The sequence below is a fragment of the Mastigoproctus giganteus genome, chromosome 9 (genome assembly GCF_048544385.1).
Source record: "Mastigoproctus giganteus isolate SK-2022 chromosome 9, ASM4854438v1, whole genome shotgun sequence".
Taxonomy (NCBI): Eukaryota; Metazoa; Arthropoda; class Arachnida; order Uropygi; family Thelyphonidae; genus Mastigoproctus; species Mastigoproctus giganteus.
In genome coordinates this window covers 197,193,943-197,212,655 of record NC_143583.1, presented here as the reverse complement: position 1 = coordinate 197,212,655, position 18,713 = coordinate 197,193,943, and the positions used below count along the sequence as shown (strand labels likewise).

The following is an 18,713-nucleotide window of genomic DNA, read 5'->3' as shown; positions in this document are numbered from 1 at the left end:
AAATTTGATGAATTTGAGGTGTTGGTCAAGACATCAAAGGTGGATATTCTTGGGATATCAGAGACGTGGTGTCACACTGATATTAGGAATGCAGAATTGGAATTTGGGGAGTACAATGTGTACAGAAAGGATAGACAGGATAGGAAGGGAGGAGGTGTTATGCTGTTAATTAAGATAAACATAAAATCAAAAGAAGTGCATCCAGTTGATATAGATGAACAGTGCACTGTTGAGTCAGTTTGGTGTGACATAAGCACTGCGAAAGCAAAAATAAGAGTACGAGTGTGTTACAGGCCTAATGACTCGAATGAGTACAATGAACAATTGTACAGAGAAATAGAGTGGGCTAGTAAATCAGAATGTCTTACAATGGGGGATTTTTAAATTCCCAGATATTGACTGGAACTTGTCGGTTGGTCATCACACACTAGTAAGACTTTTGTGGAATTATTCGATAATTGTTTTCTGCAGCAGCATGCTCGAGAGGCAACCAGAGAGGGTAATACTCTTGATCTGGTTATCAGCAGTGATCATTCATGTATTAAGAATTTGCAGATAAAGGAACCACTAGGTGGCAGTGATCACAGTGTACTGATGTGGGATTTACTTAAAGATATAATTACCATCAGGGTAAAGGAAAGGGTTTTTGCTTCTGTAAAGGTGAGTACAGTGGTCTCAGACAGTTTTTAAATTATGTACAGTGGGATCAACTGACGATGTTACCAACAGTAAATTCTAAGTGGGAAGCATTCAAGGAATTAATCGTGGAAGCTACTAAAAGTTTCACACCTATTAAGAAATATTGTTCAAGGTTTAGGCCTAAATGGTTGTCAAATGAACTAATGAAACTCGTGAAACCAGAGAAGAAAAATGCATGGGATGCATATAAATTATCAAGCAACTCAGAAGCCTATGGCAGATAGTCTGTAATAAGGTCACAAAGGAGGTTAGGCAGGCGAAGGCACATTAAGAGAAATCTTTGACAAAAGATGCTAAGAAAAACAGCAAGGATTTCTTTACTTATATAAACTCTAAAAGGAAGGGGATGAATCTGATTGGTCCACTTGATCATCAACAGTCGATGGTTCGACTGTTGATGATCCTGCTCAGATAGCAAACAAATTGAATGAATATTTTGCATCTAGATTCACACATGAGGAGTTATTAAGGTTTGGAAATGGCAGAAGGTTATCAAATTGTAGAAAGGTGCTTAATGATTTTGTAATAACCGAGAGCAAAGTGGAGGAGAAATTGTTGAAGTTAAACATAAGAAAGGCAACTGGGGTGGATGCGATCTATCCAGTTATATTAAAGGAGGTAGCAAAGCAACTAAGCAAACCCTTAGCCATAATTATGAGAGCATCCTTGGACTCAGGGGAGGTCCCCACTGTGCAAATGTATCACCAATTCACAAAGGGGGATCGAAGGGTGACAAGAGTAATTACAGACCAGTTAGTTTAACTTCTGTTCTGGGTAAAATAAAGGAGTCACTGGTTAAAGATGCATTGCAGTATCATCTAGACAAAACTGCAGCAATAATTCAAACACAGCATGGGTTTGTTAAGGGAAAGTCTTGTCTGACAAATTTGATAGAGTATTATGATGTTGTTACAAAGGAACTGGATGCAAAAAATAATTTTGATATCATATATTTGGATTTCAGGAAAGCTTTTAACACTTTTGCCCATGGAAGACTATTAGCATTAGTAGAGGCATTCGATGCCAGAAAGCAAGCTTATGCAGCATCAGCCAAAAAAGAAAAATAAATAAATAAATAAAAAATAACCACTTCCACTTCACCCCACTGTTGGTTCGAAATACCTGTCCAGCTGAGCCTTAAACTTATTTAGGCTATCAACTTCCACAACAGGGGATGGAAGTCTGTTCCACCAACCAACCACCCACTGGCTAAAGGCAAATTTCCGCACGTCTATCCTACCTCTATCTTTCCCCAATTTGAATTTATACCCTCTCAGGTGATTATTCTGAGCAAGAGGAAGAATCCCATCAGCATTGAGCATGCACAAACCATTCAAGGCTTTATACACCTCTATCAGATCACCTCGGTGGTGCCTAAATCTCCAGACACTGTAATTTGCAAAACTTTAGCCTTTCTTCGTAAGAGCATCCCTTTGTTCCATTCACTAATCTTGTTGCCCTTCTCTGTACTCGTTCCAGCAGCTCTACATCCTTCTTGAAATGAGGCCTCCAGACCTGTATACAGTACTCTAGTTGTGGCCTGACCATTGCCTTATACAAGGGAATAATCACCTCCTTATCCCTGCTAGAAAAATTCCTATATATCATTGACAATACACCATGAGCTACTCTTGCAGCCTGTCTGCACTTCTCAGAGAACTTCATATCTGCCTGCACAACCACCCTCAGGTCCCTTTCAGTCTCTACCACTGTCAGTGTAGTACCACAGATTTGATACATTGCTCTGGGATTGCTGTTTCCCATATGTTGTACTTTACATTTGTCAATGTTAAACTTCATTTGCCACCTCTCAGCCCATCTGATCAACCTTTCCAGATCCTGTTGCAGCAGCATAGTGTCAGTATTGTCCTTGACAACCCTGCCAATCTTCTTTTCATCAGCAAACTTGGACATTAAGCTTGATATACCATCATCAATATCATTTATAAATACAGAAAACAATAATGGACCCAATACTGAACCCTGAGGGACTCCACTAATAACATTAGTCCACGTTGAGCAGTGTCCATTGATTACCACTCTCTGTCTTCTTACACTCAACCATCCCCTTATCCATAGCAGCAATTTGCCTCCAATGCCACACTGCTCCGATTTGTGCAGCAGTCTTCCATGTGCAACAGTATCAAAAGCCTTTCTAAGATCCAAATATATAATATCAAAGTTATTCCCTGCATCCAGTTCTTTTGTGATTACATCATAGTATCCAATCAAATTGGTCAGGCAAGACTTCCCCTTAACAAAACCATGCTGTGTCCGAGCTATAACTGAAGTCTTGTCTAGATGATCCTGCAGTACTTCTTTAACCAGTGCCTCCATTAATTTTTTGGGAACAGAAGTTAAAAACACAGGTCTATAATTACTTGTGTCAGCCTTTGATCCTCCTTAGTGATTTGGGGTCACATTTGCAGATCTCCAGTCCATGGGTACCTCCCCTGAGTCCAAGGAAGTTCTCATAATTATGGCTAAGGGTTTGCTTACTTCCTTTGCTGCCTCCTTTAATATAACTGAATAGATCCCATCCACCCCAGGTGCCTTTCTTGTGTTTATCTTCAACAGATTCTCCTCCACTTGACTCTCAGTTATTACAAGATTCTCTAGCTTACTGCCAGAGTTGAATACACTTCTGGCATTCCCCTCACTGAATAACTCCTCGTGTGAATGTCGATGCAAAATATTCATTTAGTTTGTTAGCTACCTGAGCAGGATCAACAACAGTTGACCCATCGTTATCAAGTGGACCAATCTGATTCATCCCCTTCCTTCTAGAGTTTACATAAAGAACTCTTTGCTGTTTTTCTTTGCATCCCTTGCCAAAGATTTCTCGTAATCTGCCTTCGCCTGCCTAACCTCCTTTGTAACTTGGTTACAGATCAACTTGTATCTATCATAGGCTTCTGTGTCACGTGTTAATTTGTATGTATCCCATGCATTTTTCTTCTCTGCCATATGTCTCATTAGTTCATCTGACATCCATTTAGGCCTAAACCTTGAACAATATTTCTTAGTTGGTATGCAAAGCCTAGTAGCTTCCAAGATAAATTCTTTGAATGCTTCCCATTTTGAATTTGCTGATGATGTTCGTAACATCATCAGTTGGTCCCACTGTAAAGAATTTAAATACTCTCTCAGTCCATCGTAGTCGCCTTTACGAAAGCAATAACCCTTCCCTTTACCCCTAATGGTAGTTACCTCTTTGAGTAAATCCCAATTTGGCACACTGTGATAACTGCCACATAGTGGTTCATTTATCTGCAGATTCTTAATGGATGAAGAATCACTACTGATAATCAAATCAAGAGTATTACTCCCTCTAGTTGCCTCCCAAACATGCTGATGTAGAAAACAATCATCCAATAAATCCACAAAAGCCTTGCTAGTGTGTGAGTGACCAGCCCCCAAATTCCAGTCAACATCTGGGAAATTAAAATCCCCCATTATAAGACACTCTGATTTACTGGCCCACTCTATTTCCCTGTACAGTTTCTTATTATACTCATCAGAGTCATTAGGCCTATAGCACACTCCTACTCTCAATTTTGTTCTCCCAATGCTTATGTGACACCAAACTGACTCGACACTGCACTGTCCAGCGATGTCTACTGGCTTCACTTCCTTGGATTTTATGTATTTCTTAACTAATAGCATAACCCCTCCTCCCTTCCTATCCTGTCTATCCTTTATGTAGACATTGTACTCCCCAAATTCCAGTTCTGCATTCCTTATATCTGTGTGACACGACGTCTCTGAAATCCGAACAATATCTGCCTTTGATGTTTTGAGAATACTTCAAATTCATCAAATTTATTTACTAAACTCGTAGCGTTGGGGTACACGCAAGTATACATGAACCTATTCTTTTTCTTAGCTACCTTAACACAACCCATGTGTTTACTTGTACCCCAATGATTCCCAGCAGTCTCTGAAATATCCTGCATCTTATTTTCCAGGCTGCTGCTCATTCCAATAGAAGCAGTGCAAGAATCACTTTCACCTCTGCCAGTGGCTACTGTTAATCTATTAGTCCTTGTATCCCCCCAATCTTGCAGTTTTCTGACCCACCTAACACTGCCTCGATAGCATCAGCAAACATTCTTGCACCCTTTCTATTTAAGTGTATCCCATCCCTATAGAAGCAGTCTCTTCTGTTAACAAGTACAGACCAGGCTGAAAAAAATTCTACCCCTTGAGCCTTGCACAATCTTTCCAGGGCTGAAGTAATCGACAGGGCTCTCATCATATATTCCCTCCTATCGTGTCTGGGCAGAATTGCAGACACTTTCAAATTCAACCGTAATTCACGGCTTTTTTTTCAACATTGACCTGTATTTGTTAAGTAATTCCGCCGGTCTCCTATCTTAATATCATTAGTGCCAACATGTACAACTATATCACCTTTTGTGCCCCTTAAAAGATAATATCCACTCTACAACGTCATCAACCTTTGCCCCTGGCACACATACCCTAGTCCTGTTCCACCTATCCTTTTTACAAAGCATGTTTCCCGTTTCCCTGACAATAGAGACACCAACAACTACTAGTTACTTTGGGACCAGCGCATTCTGCCTTGGGGGCTGCCGCTGTGTTGCGTGATGACCAAGTGCAAGCTCTGGCATTGTTGTGGGCCGCTGAGAGCTTGATGGGCCCCTCACTTTTAATCGTTCGAGGGCATCCACCCTGTCCTTCAAGCTCTCGTATAGGCCCATAACAATGCTGAGTTGTCGCCTGATTTCCTTACACTCCTTGCATCGCGCGCGCGCACACACAAAGACATCCCCCATGGCAGTATCATGTCCCATACCCGACTGTTCCACAAACATCAAGCAAGTAGTGCATTTTAAAAGGCTGTGATTCAGAGGGCAACTGGCCCCCTCAGTTCTCCCCTGAGCCACAGCACTCCCATTAGCTTGAGCCTCTTGTTTTGCTGCTCTGGTCTGAGTCATGATTTCGTTTTAATTTCAATAAAATTTCAATTTCAGTATAAAATTAAAACCCTAAACTTGTATCCCAAAACAGTTATAACGCTATATTTATGTTTCAGTATCGAGTGTTATCTACGAAATCCCTTTATATAACTTCCGTATCAAGTTAAGTATTAATTATTTATTTTTACTAATTATTTATGTTACGTAATCTAAGTCATTATATGTATAGTTAAAAGTACAATTTAAGTGACAATGAAGTTCAACAAGATTAATAGATTTTATTGATTAATTGACAATATTATGTACTATACTATACTATACTATATTAAGCTTATGCTATCTAGTTCAAGATATTTTGTATATCGCGTAACAAATGCGGCAATTTACGAACGGTAAACACATGGATTTGATACCCTTACTGATACTAAGTAATACCTACAAAATCTCTATCTGAGTTACTTTAAACTAAGTATCGTAAATAGGAATATAAAGCTACTCTAGAAAATAAGTTAATATGCCAATTTAAGCTAATAAAACAGAAAATAAATCAGAAAAAACTTATCTGTTCCAGGAAAAGGCGACCTCCGCACAGGCCCCTCGTCCTCAAACCCAACTATTGTACTATTGTACAAATTGGAGCAGAATGGTATTAAGGGTAAGTTGCTACAATGGATAAAAGGATGGTTGAGTGGGAGAAGACAGCGGGTGGTAATTAATAGGTGCTGTTCTTCGTGGACTAATGTTATTAGTGGAGTCCCACAGGGTTCGGTATTGGGTCCTCTGTTGTTTTGTTTATTTATCAATAATATTGATGAAGGTATATCAGGCTTAGTGTTGAAGTTTGCAGATGATACAAAGGTTGGCAGGGTTATTAATGACAGTAATGGCAGTGTGCTACTGCAACAGGATCTAGATAATTTGGGCAGATTGGCTAAGAAGTGGCAACTGAAGTTTAACCTTGACAAATGCAAAGTACTGCATATGGGTAGAAGTTAACCCCAGAGAAACAACCAATGTGTGGTACTACACTTAAGGTGGTAGAAAATGAAAAAGACTTGGGAGTAATTGTGCAGTCAGATATGAAGTTTTTCTGAGCAATGCAGACAGGCTGCCAGGGCACCATGGGGTTTTGTCAATGATATATAGGAATATTGCTAGCAGGGAAAAGGAGGTGATTATCCCTCTGTATAAGGCAATGGTCAGGCCACGCCTTGAGTACTGCATACAGGTCTGGAGGCCTCATTTTAGGAAGGATGTAGATTTACTTGAGCGTGTACAGAGAAGGGCAACAAGATTGATGAGGGGAATGAAGGGATCCTCTTACCAAGAGAGGCTTAAGTTCTGCAAATTGCAGTGGCTGGAGACTAGGCACCTGCACGGTGATCTAATTGAGGTGTATAAGGCCTTGGATGGGTTGAGCATGCTGAATTCTGATGGGATCCTTCCACTTGTTCAGATTAAGAACCTAAGGGGACATAAATTCAAATTAAGAAAGGACAGATGTAGAATAGATGTGCGGAAATTTGCCTTTAGCCAGCAGGTGGTTAATTGCTGGAAAAAACTTCCGTCGTTGTGGAAGTTGATAGGTTGAATAAATTTAAGGAGGAACTGAACAGGCATTTGGAGGGAATGGTGTGATTTTTTTTTTTTTTTTGGCTGATGCTGCATAAGCTTATACACTTGCTTTCTTGCATCACATGCCACTACTACTACTACTACATTTTGTAGATCTCACTAAACAAGTTGTCCATCTTTGTATCCTTCAATGAAGCTCAATGTCCTTTATTATTTTTGGTGTGGCCTCCATCCATACTTAGAAACAGTATTCCATATGCAGCCCTACACTTGCTCTCGAGTACTGCGTACCAGTCTGGAGGCCTCATTTTCAGAAGGATGTAGAGTTGCTTGAGTGTGTACAGTGAAGGGCAGCAAGATTAGTGAGGGGGAATGCAGGGATCCTCTTACCAAGAGAGGCCTAAGTTCTGCAAATTGTAGCGTCTGGAGACTAAACACCTGTGAGGTGATCTGATTTAGGTGTATAAGGCCTTGAATGGGTTGAGCAGGGTCAATTCTGATGGGATTATTCCTCTTACTCAGATTATGAACCTGGGGGGGGGGCATAAATTCGAATTGAAGAAGACCATTGTAGAATAAATGTGTGGAATTTTTCCTTCAGCCAGTGGGTAGTTGATTGCTGGACAAACTCCATCTGTCATTGTAAGTTGATAGCTTAAATAAATTCAAGGAGGAACTGAACAAACTTTTAGAGGGAATGGATGTGTGAAATTGTTTTTTTTTTTTTTTTGGCTGATGCTACATAAGCTCATAAGCTTGCTTTCTTGCATCACATACCTCTACTACTAATACTACTAAAAGTCAAAATTTAGGATTAAATTTGCAAGTGTCTGCAGTTCTGCTACAGAAATGACTAGAGGGAGTATATGATGACAGCTTTATCAATTAATTCAGCCCTAGAGAGACTGTGCAAGGCTCATGGAGTAGAAGTTTTTCAGTGTGGTCTGTGCTTGTTATCAGGAGAAAGTGTTTTTACAGGTATGAGATACACTTGAATAGATGGGGTGCCGGAATATTTGCTGATGCTATCAAGGCAGTGTTAGGTGAGTGGGTTGAAAAACTGCTAGCTTAGAGGAATACACAGACTAACAGATCAGCAATAGTTTCAGACAGAGGTGAAAGTGATTCTTGTACTTTTATTGCAATATTCTTGTACTTCTATTGAAACCTAGAAAGCAGAGTGTTGGGGTTTTACTGGGAAGGTCCTAATTAGAAAAGCAAATACATGGGCCAAGTTTGGATTACTAAGAGTAGAATATAAATTACTCATTATGTTTTCAAACATGGATATTGTATGATTATTGGAGACCTGGTGCCACTCAGGAAAAGGGGATGTGGAATTTGAATATGGAGAGTTCAAAGTGTGCAGAAAGAACAGACGAGACAGTAGTGTGGGTGTGTATAGTAATGAGATATCCATATTCAAGAAGGCTAATGTTTACATCTTTACAAGTGCCTCTTAGCATACAGGATAAATATATTTATGTATATGAGAAGCAGATGGCCTTAAATTGTATTAATGTATAAGTATAATATTGATATATATCAATATTAGGTGTTGATATTAGGTGATATATATATAATATATCAATAGTAGGTGTTGCATCCAATTTTGTCAATAATGTACATTAAATATATGTTTGTTTGTTTTTTCCCCACTTTTTGTCCCAAACTACTGTTCCCAAAAATCTTATGAACCCTGGAGCAGAAATATTCTGATGTCATAGGCTCACATTCACATTCTTAAGAGACTAATATTAATTATAGAAAATTATATCAAGCAGGGTACCATTTTGTGACACTGGACATATCTCCACAAAATTTATTTATTTGGAGATATGTCAGAATATCTCCACATAAATAAATGTGGAGATATTCTGAATAGATATTCTGAAATTTTAGGGGATTTTTATATACAAAGTATATAAAAAATCACCTAAAATTGACATAGCTAGACTAGAGAAGATAGAAAAGGCTCTACAGTTGTTTTATTGTTAACTGTGTCTCTGTATTTTACTCATATATATTTTTTGTTACTTTATTACATAAAATAATAGCTAGATAAAATAAACAACACACAAATACACCAAAAATTTTTGGTTACTTGAAGACTTCACAGTATGTATTTTTACATATGTCTGATAATTTGGCATATCTGATAAAATAGCATTGCTGTAGTCCTAGGAATGCTGGATAATCAGATTTCTCCTAATATATTTTTTATTCAAAGCTCTCCTTTTCCTCCACTATCTCCTAAATCATATTGGTATGACAAATAAAATTCATGACTATGATAAACTTTATTCATTTAAATACAAAAAAGGACAAGTTTAGCATTATAAGATTTTTTAATTTCAAAAACTAAAATTTACCAAACTGATTATTAACTCTTATTTTAATAGACCTTTGTTTTACTAGCTTTGACTTCTAAAATAATCATATTTAAAAAAAAAATCATATGTCAAAACTATCTATTCAATCAGTCACCCTTAATCACATAAGAAAAACTTCTCACCTGGCTGATAATAATCATAAACTTTTATTGCACTAGTCTGGACACCAGCAACAACATATTCTCTTCTAATCCTGAATTTTAGACAATGGTGCCCTTCATGAGGAACCTAAAGAAAATAAATATTTTAGCAGCCACAAAATATAGCCAATTTCAATGTGCTTCTTGCAGTTTAGGAAAGTGCAGAAGAGAAATAAATTAAAGGATTTTACTAATTATCCATACATATCCTTATATACTTAATATAGCTGTAAAACTTTTAATTGAAGCTATAAAAGCTTTGTTTACCAGCAAATTAGTACATATAAAAATGAAATGTACTAATTTGAAATTATTTTGAGATACACTAATTTGAAATTATTTTGAGATGCACTAATTTGAAATTAGTATATCTCAAAATGAAAATAAAAAATAAACATGATTAATCTCAGACTGCTTTAAGTTTTTTAAGTAAAAAAATAGATTGCACAGGGTGTTTTCAATCTCATTTTTAAATGGCTGTACTGATTTCTTGATTGTTTTTTTTTTTTTTTGTTATTAGTTATTGTTATTTTTATGGAGAATCAGCATATTATGCTCCGTTACTCCATTCTGTATAAGAAGTGTGTATTTGTGGGCTCAAAAAAACCTGCAACTCATGCAGAAAAACCAAATCAGTTTAATTAATTAAATACTCTGTGGCCAATTAACTGCAGTCCCAACCAGCAAAACTACCTATATTGTCACAGAGGACATAATATAAACACCATAATACTACAAATACATTTGCAATAACACTGCAATAACACTCATAAAAAAAAAAAAAAAAGTTTGCTTTATTTAATGCAAATTGATGAATTTGTACAATTTTTAGATGTTGATTCCAAACCTGTAACTGATTTTTCTCTATCATGTCAACTTTTTGTAGAAAATAAAATATAAAAAAATATGTACTACTTATAGCAAAATACACTACCATACAATTAAGATCTGAACACCTCTCTCTTGATAGTTGGTCACATCCTGCCCAAGCACCATCAGATACAACCATAAACATGCTTGTAGGCCTTCAAGCAGACAATAGTATAATTATGAATGCAAGATGCTGTGATTGACAGAGATAACAGAATGATAATAGGGTGCCATATAAACAGTTAGCCTCTTTGAGACATTTCAATGGCATTGAAGATTCCTAGTTTGATGATTGGTGATGTGACTTGCAAATGGAAGTGAACTGGTGCTGAAATCGAAATGGCCCAGAAAACTTCGAAATCTGATGGAATGTGACAGGAGAGCCCTGAAAAGAGAGAGCTGTCTGCTCAAAACGCAATGATTTCATTATCTCAACACACACAGGCCCTCATTGAGATTATTTGGACTCATCAGCACCAGTACAGAGCACAGGATGCTGCATGATATGTGTTACCACAGTCATACAGCTGTCCACAAGCCACTAATGACCCCCCACTTTCCAGATGCCATCTAGCTTTATGCAAGATCCACCGTCCTTGGACTGCATCACTCTGTAGACCAACAAAAAAATGCCGACCGGGCTAGCCGGGTGGGTAAAGTGCTTGCCTGGCAACCCAAAGGTCGCAGGTTCGAATTCCGCCTTGGGCACGGATCAGAGTACTGCAAAAAAAACCTTGGGAGGTGCAATATAGCCACAGAAGCTGATGCGCCAATAACTAACAAAAAAAAAAAAAAAACAAAGTGCTTTGGAGTGATGAGTCACAGTAAGGTCTACCAGTCTGATAGTCATGCTTAGGCATGACAGATGCCTGAAAAAAGATACCTGCTGGACTGTATCATTCCAACAATTAAGTTTGGCAGAGGCATCATGATGGTCTGGGACTACTGGTTGTTTTGGACAAAACCAAGGTCTATCTAGACATTCTGGACAATAGTATGTCACCTTATTATGGCAGGACAACACTCCATATTGTACTGCTTGCACTGTGACAGACTGGTTTAAAGACATGTGTTGAAAGGTTGGGCTAGTGCCCAGAGTCCTGACCTCAACGTCCTAGAGAGAACAAAGTTGAACTTGTTTCTTCTTTGAAGGTAAAATGGCAGAAAATATCAGAGGACATTCACAAGAAACTGGTGGAGAGTGTTCCACAAAAACTAGAGGCTATCTTAAAAGCTAAAATTTTCAATGCATACTATGTTTTTGTGCAGTTAAAGGTTATCTGTAGGTGTGTGGAGCTATTAATATTTTTGAAGGTAACCACTTTGGACAGCTAAACACTTGTGAGATCACTCATAGAGCTGTTTGAAATATTTTTTAAATGCATTTGAACTAATCATCACTCTGTTACATTTGTTTTAGCTTAAAAAAATGCTGCACTGTGTTATATTTTTGTGTTTTCCTTGGGGAAGCTAAGTTCCCTCTAGTGACAGTTACTTATGAACTGACATAAAATTACTGTCAATTTTAATTAAGAAGGGGAATCCATTATTCACTGAAAACTTGGAATATGTAAACATACAAAAATAAGACCACCACACTGTAGTCACACAGTTCAAGAAATTCAAAGTAATCTGATCACCACTATTACAGTTGTTTCTTGTCTTCTATACATTTATTCATCATTCCAACTTTGTGCTAAAATGGTGAATGACTGTATGGAATCTAAACAAGCAGCTAAGCAGCATTTAGAAGAAACTTCCTATTAGAAACAATAACAGTTACATGTATATTAAACATCTATTATCAGTCTGCATGGGCTCAATGTAGAAATTAAGTAAAGGAACAGTGTTACATTTTAATAATAATGTAATGTAACAGCATTATATTTTATCTAGTTCAATAAAAATGCTGCTTGACTGCATTATGCTTCATTTCTTTTAATATATTTTACATCATCAAACTGTGGTCCTCAAATTCAAATATCTATGAATTATAGTTGGCAGTAACTTACCTTCCACCAGCATCTCCAACGTCTTGCAGAAAAGATCAGGAAATACACAAGCATGATTTCCAGAATTACAAGATGTGACTGGGGTCTAAAAAGATGAACTTTAACCATCACCTACAAAGCTCTTCTGCTCCCTGCTATGGTGCAGGTGCCACACAGTAATCCTCAAAAGAAATAGAAGAAAATTGGACACAATTCAAAGGCATATCTTACTTGCCAATCACCAGGACATGTTGCACACTGTATCCTACTTCCTCCATAGACGGCAGTCAGACTGGACTGCCTCGAACAACCAAAGGATGAGTCACTCACAGATTTGTACCAGATGTCTCATGGCCAATCTGAACCCACCACCTCAGTAAGCTCCTGGCCTGCACCGTACATATATATATTAACCAGCCAAGGTTCCTTCAAAACCAAGTTGACCAAACTAGGAATTGATGATAACCTTCTCTGTGTTTGCAGAGAAGATGAAAATTGTGAGCTATGCTATATGACTGCTACCTCTACCATGCCCTTGGAAATCGTATGCTCACTTCTCTAATGTCTCTCCCACGTGGTGAGGAGCAACACTTTCTTGATAATGAAGACATCTACAAACAGCTCTCAGCCACAGCACAAGGGGCTTTTTGGGGGCTGGTTACTCACACACTAGCAGGGCTTTTGTGGATTTATTGGATGATTGTTTTCTACATCAGCATGTTCGGGAGGCAACAAGAGGGAGTAATACTCTTGATTTGATTATCAGCAGTGATTCTTCATGCATTAAGAATCTGCAGATAAATGAACCACTAGGTGGCAGTGATCACAGTGTGCTGAAGTGGGATTTACTCAAAGAGGTAACTACCATCAGGGGTAAAGGGAAGGGTTATTGCTTCCATAAAGGCGACTACGATGGACTGAGACAGTATTTAAATTCTATACAGTGGGACCAACTGATGATGTTACCAACAGCAAATTCAAAATGGGAAGCATTCAAAGAACTTATCTTGGAAGCTACTAGGCTTTACATACCAACTAAGAAATATTGTTCAAGGTTTAGGCCAAAATGGATGTCAGATGAACTAATGAGACATATGGCAGAGAAGAAAAATGCATGGGATACTTACAAATTAACACATGACACAGAAGCCTATGATAGATACAAGTTGATATGCAACCAAGTTACAAAGGAGGTTAGGCAGGCGAAGGCAGATTACGAGAAATCTTTGGCAAGGAAAGCAAAGAAAAACAGCAAAGAGTTCTTTACTTATGTAAATTCTAGAAGGAAGGGGATGAATCAGATTGGTCCACTTGATATTGATGGGTCAACTGTTGATGATCCTGCTCAGGTAGCTAACAAACTAAATGAATATTTTGCATCGACATTCACACATGAGGAGTTATTCAGGAAGGGGAATGCCAGAGGTGTATTCAACTCTAGCAGTAAGCTACAGAATCTTGAAATAACTGGGAGTAAAGTGGAGGAGAAACTGTTGAAGATAAACACAAGAAAGGCACCCGGGGTGGATGGGATCTATCCAGTTATATTAAAGGAGGCAGCAAAGGAAGTAAGCAAACCCTTAGCCATAATTATGAGAGCTTCCTTGGACTCAGGGGAGGTACCCATAGACTGGAAATGTGCAAATGTGACCCCAATTCACAAAGGAGGATCAAAGGCTGACACAAGTAACTATAGACCTGTGAGCTTAACTTCTGTTCCAGGAAAATTAATGGAGGCACTGGTTAAAGAAGCACTGCAGGATCATTTAGACAAGACTTCAGTTATAGCTCAGACACAGCATGGTTTTGTTAAGGGGAAGTCTTGCCTGACCAACTTGATTGGATACTATGATGCAGTCACAAAAGAACTGGATGCAGGGAATAACTTTGATATTATATACTTGGATCTTAGAAAGGCTTTTGATACTGTTGCACATGGAAGACTGCTACACAAATTGGAGCAGTGTGGCATTGGAGGCAAGTTGCTGCTATGGATAAAGGGGTGGTTGAGGGGGAGAAGACAGAGAGTGGTAATTAATGGACACTGCTCATCGTGGACTAATGTTATTAGTGGAGTCCCTCAGGGCTCAGTGTTGGGTCCATTATTGTTTTCTGTATTTATAAATGATATTGATGATGGTATATCGGGCTTAATGTCCAAGTTTGCAGATGATACAAAGGTTGGCAGGGTTGTCAAGGACACTACGGACACTATGCTGCTGCAACAGGATCTGGAAAGGTTGAGCAGATGAGCTGAGAGGTGGCAAATGAAGTTTAACATTGACAAATGTAAAGTACTACACATGGGAAACAGCAACCCCAGAGCAACGTATCAACTCTGTGGTACTACACTGACAGTGGTAGAGAATGAAAGGGACTTGGGGGTGGTTGTGCAGGCAGATATGAAGTTCTCTGAGCAATGCAGACGGGCTGCAAGAGTAGCTCATGGAGTATTGTCAATGATATACAGGAATTTTTCCAGCAGGGATAAGGAGGTGATTATTCCATTGTATAAGGCGATGGTCAGGCCACACCTAGAGTACTGTATACAGGTCTGGAGGCCTCATTTCAAGAAGGATGTAGAGCTGCTGGAACGAGTACAGAGAAGGGCAACAAGTTTAGTGAATGGAACAAAGGGGTGCTCTTACGAAGAAAGGCTTAAGTTTTGCAAATTACAGTGTCTGGAGACTAGGCACCAGCGAGGTGATCTGATAGAGGTGTATAAAGCCTTGAATGGTTTAAGCATGCTCAATGCTGATGGGATTCTTCCTCTAGCTCAGAAAAATCACCTGAGAGGGCATAAATTCAAATTGAGGAAAGACAGATGTAAGATAGACGTGCGGAAATTTGCCTTTAGCCAGTGGGTGGTTGGTTGGTGGAACAGACTCCCATCCCTTGTGGTGGAGGTTGATAGCCTAAATAAGTTTAAGGCTCAGCTGGACAGGTATTTTGAACGAACAGAGGGGTGAAGTGGAAGCGGTTTTTTTTTTTTTTTTTTTTTGGCTGATGCTGCATAAGCTTGCTTTCTTGCATCAAATGCCTCTACTAATGCTAATGCTACTTTTGAGATCAGGAGGACAATTCTATCACAGCTCAGCCAGTGGCAAGGCCAGTAAATTCACTTGGATGAATCATTGGAAACAGCTGCCAAATTGCACCCCCCTCTAGCCTTACAACTCTATCAACTTTTCCCTGTCTACTGGAAGGCCCCCCAAAGCAGGGAATAACCCACTCTTCATTCCTCACATACTTACCTCAACTGAAGGACACCTTCCTTGTCCCTCTATCTTCCTCCTGATTATGAATCCCACTCTCAGGCTATCTACCTCCACCCATCCTCCCCATTTTATTTTTTACTTGATCTCTGTTCAGAAAGCCCAGGCAACCCTCGCAGAGACCAGCCAGAGTATAATGGGCAGCCTAGCTCACATCCCAGTGGTGGACAATGTAGGGTCCCTACTGGGACCCTGCAGCCAAGCAGCCAGACACTACACTTTTCCTGGCTTTTGCAGTAGTTCTGCATTTCATCACAGAGTACATACAGTGCAGATCTGGGAAACCACTAGTGGCACCTGACCACAAATACTATGCCACTATGATCTTTTATAATAGAATTCAATAAGAAAATTCATATCCAAAATCCTGGAGCCATTCTTTTGTCTTAGCCTTCCCCAAATCGGGAAAGGACTATGCAATCCTATGTAAGTCAAGAAATTAGGTGCAAACTCAACATTCTGATGAGCAACTATGAGAGCTTAAGGTGTAGGGTAAATGCCCTCGAAGAAATTAATATGAGGGGGCCCATCAAGCTCTCAGCTGCCCAGCACAATGAAAGGGTTCACTCTTGTGCATCAGGCAAAACAGAGGCAATCTGCAAGGCAGAATGCACTGGCCCCAAAGGAACTAGTTATTGTTGGTGACTCTATTGTCAGGGAGATGGGGAATATACTATGCAAGAAGGATAAGTGGAACAGGAACAGGGTATGTCTGTCAGGGGCAAAAGTTGATGACGCTGTAGAGCAGATATCATCTTTTAAGGGCACAAAAGATGATGTTGTTGTTGTACACGTTAGAACTAATGACATTAAGAGAAAGAGATCTGCAGATTTACTCAACAGGTACAGGCCAACGTCAAAGAAAGTCACGAGTTAGGGTTGAATGTGAAAGTGTCTGCAATTCTGCATAGACACGATAGGAGGGAGTATATGATGAGAGCCCTGTCGATCAATTCGGCCCTGGAGAGATTGTGCAAGGCTCAAGGGGTAGAATTTTTTTCAGCCTGGTCTGTCCTTGTTGACAGGAAAGACTGCTTCTACAGGGATGGGGTAAACTTAAATAGAAAGGGTGCAAGAATATTTCCTGATGCTATTGAGGCACTATTAGGTGGGTCGGAAAACTGCTAGCTTGGGGGGGTGGATACACAGACTGAAAGGTTAACAGTGGCTGCAAGCAGAGGCAATAGTGATTCTTGCACTGCTTCTATTAGAATGAGCAGCAGAATGGAAAGAAAGGTGCTGGAGATTTCCAGGACTGCTGGGAGTCGTAGTGGAACAAGTAAATACATGGGCTGTGTTAGGGTAACTAAGAGTGGGAACAGGTGCATGTATATTTGCATGTACACCAATGCTAGGAGTATAGTTAATAAATTTGATGAACTTGAAGTCCTAGTCAAGACATCAAAGGCAGATATTGTTGGGATATAAGAGATGTGGTGCCACACAGTGCAGAATTGGAATTTGGGGGAGTACAATGTGTACAGGAAGGATAGACAGGACAGGAAGGCAGGAGGGGTTATGCTGTTAGTTAAGAAACACATAAAATCTATGGAAGTGCATCCAATTGATGTTGGGGGACAACATTAAGAGATAATGACATTAAGAGAAAGAGATCTGCAGATTTACTCAACAGGTACAGGCCAATGTCGAAAAAAATTGCGAGTTAGGGTTGAATGTGAAAGTGTTGAGTCTGTTTGGTACTGGGAAACAAAAATGAGAGTAGGTGTCTGTGTTATAGGTCTAATGAATCTGATAAGTATAATGAGCTATTGTGCAGAGAAATAGAGTGGGCCAGTAAATCAGAATGTCTTATAATGGGGAATTTTAACTTTTCAGTTATTGACTGGAACTTGTGGGTTGCTCACTTGCACACTAGCAAGACTTTTGCAGATTTATTGGATGACTGTTTTTTAAAGTAACATGTTCAAGAGGCAACCAGAGGGGGTAATATTCTTGATCTGATTATCAGCAGTTATTATTCATGCATTACGAATTTGCAGATAAAGGAACCACTGGGTGACAGTGATCACAATGTACTGATGTGGGAATTACTTAAAGATCTAACTACCATTAAGGCAAAAGGGAAGGGCTTTTGCTTTCGTGAAGGTGACTACAGAGGTCTCAGACAGTTTTTAAATTCTGTACAGTGGGATCAACTGATGATGTTACCAAAGTTGAATTCTAAATGGGAAGATTTCAGGAACTTAAATTTGGAGGCTACTATGCTTTTCATTCCAGCTAAGAAATACTGTTCAAGGTTTAGGCCTAAATGGATGTCAGATGAATTAATGAGGCTCGTGGCAGAGAAGAAGAATTTATGGGATGCATTTAAAGTATCAGGTGACACAGAAGCCTAGTCTGTAATCAAGTCACAAAGCAGGTTAGGCAGTCGAAGGCAGATGAGAAAACTTTGGCGAAGGATGCAAAGAAAAACAGCAAAGAGTTCTTTATTTATGTAAACTCTAGAAGGAAAGGGATGAATCAGATTGGACCACTTAACATAGATGAGTTGACTATTGATGATTATGCTCAGGTAGCTGATAAACCGAATGAGTATTTTGCATCTACATTCACACATGAGGAGTTATTCAATGAGGGGAGTGCCAGAGGTTTATCAAATTCTAACAGGGAGCTAAGTTATACCAGACAAGCTGTACTTGCTACATGAGAGTCTAAAACACTGATGGAATTGACATTCAGGTGTCATTCAAGTCAAGTGGACCCAATTTCAGCAAAGTCCGGAAGGTCTGCGACAGTCAAATCCTCTGCTTGCACCTTCACGATGGTGGGACTGTTAGTAATCCTGGGTATAATCTCCATGCACAAG

At 39.2% G+C, this 18,713-nt stretch overlaps 1 protein-coding gene across 1 annotated transcript in view; it reads right to left on the bottom strand.

Moving 5' to 3' along the window:
• Nucleotides 1-18,713, bottom strand: part of LOC150081006 (venom factor-like) — a 785,003-nt gene that overhangs the window by 40,949 nt on the left and 725,341 nt on the right. The window contains exon 37 of the mRNA XM_090382066.1: nucleotides 9,733-9,838. Coding sequence (XP_090238192.1) covers nucleotides 9,733-9,838 — 106 coding nt within the window. The remainder of the gene's footprint in view (nucleotides 1-9,732; nucleotides 9,839-18,713) is intronic.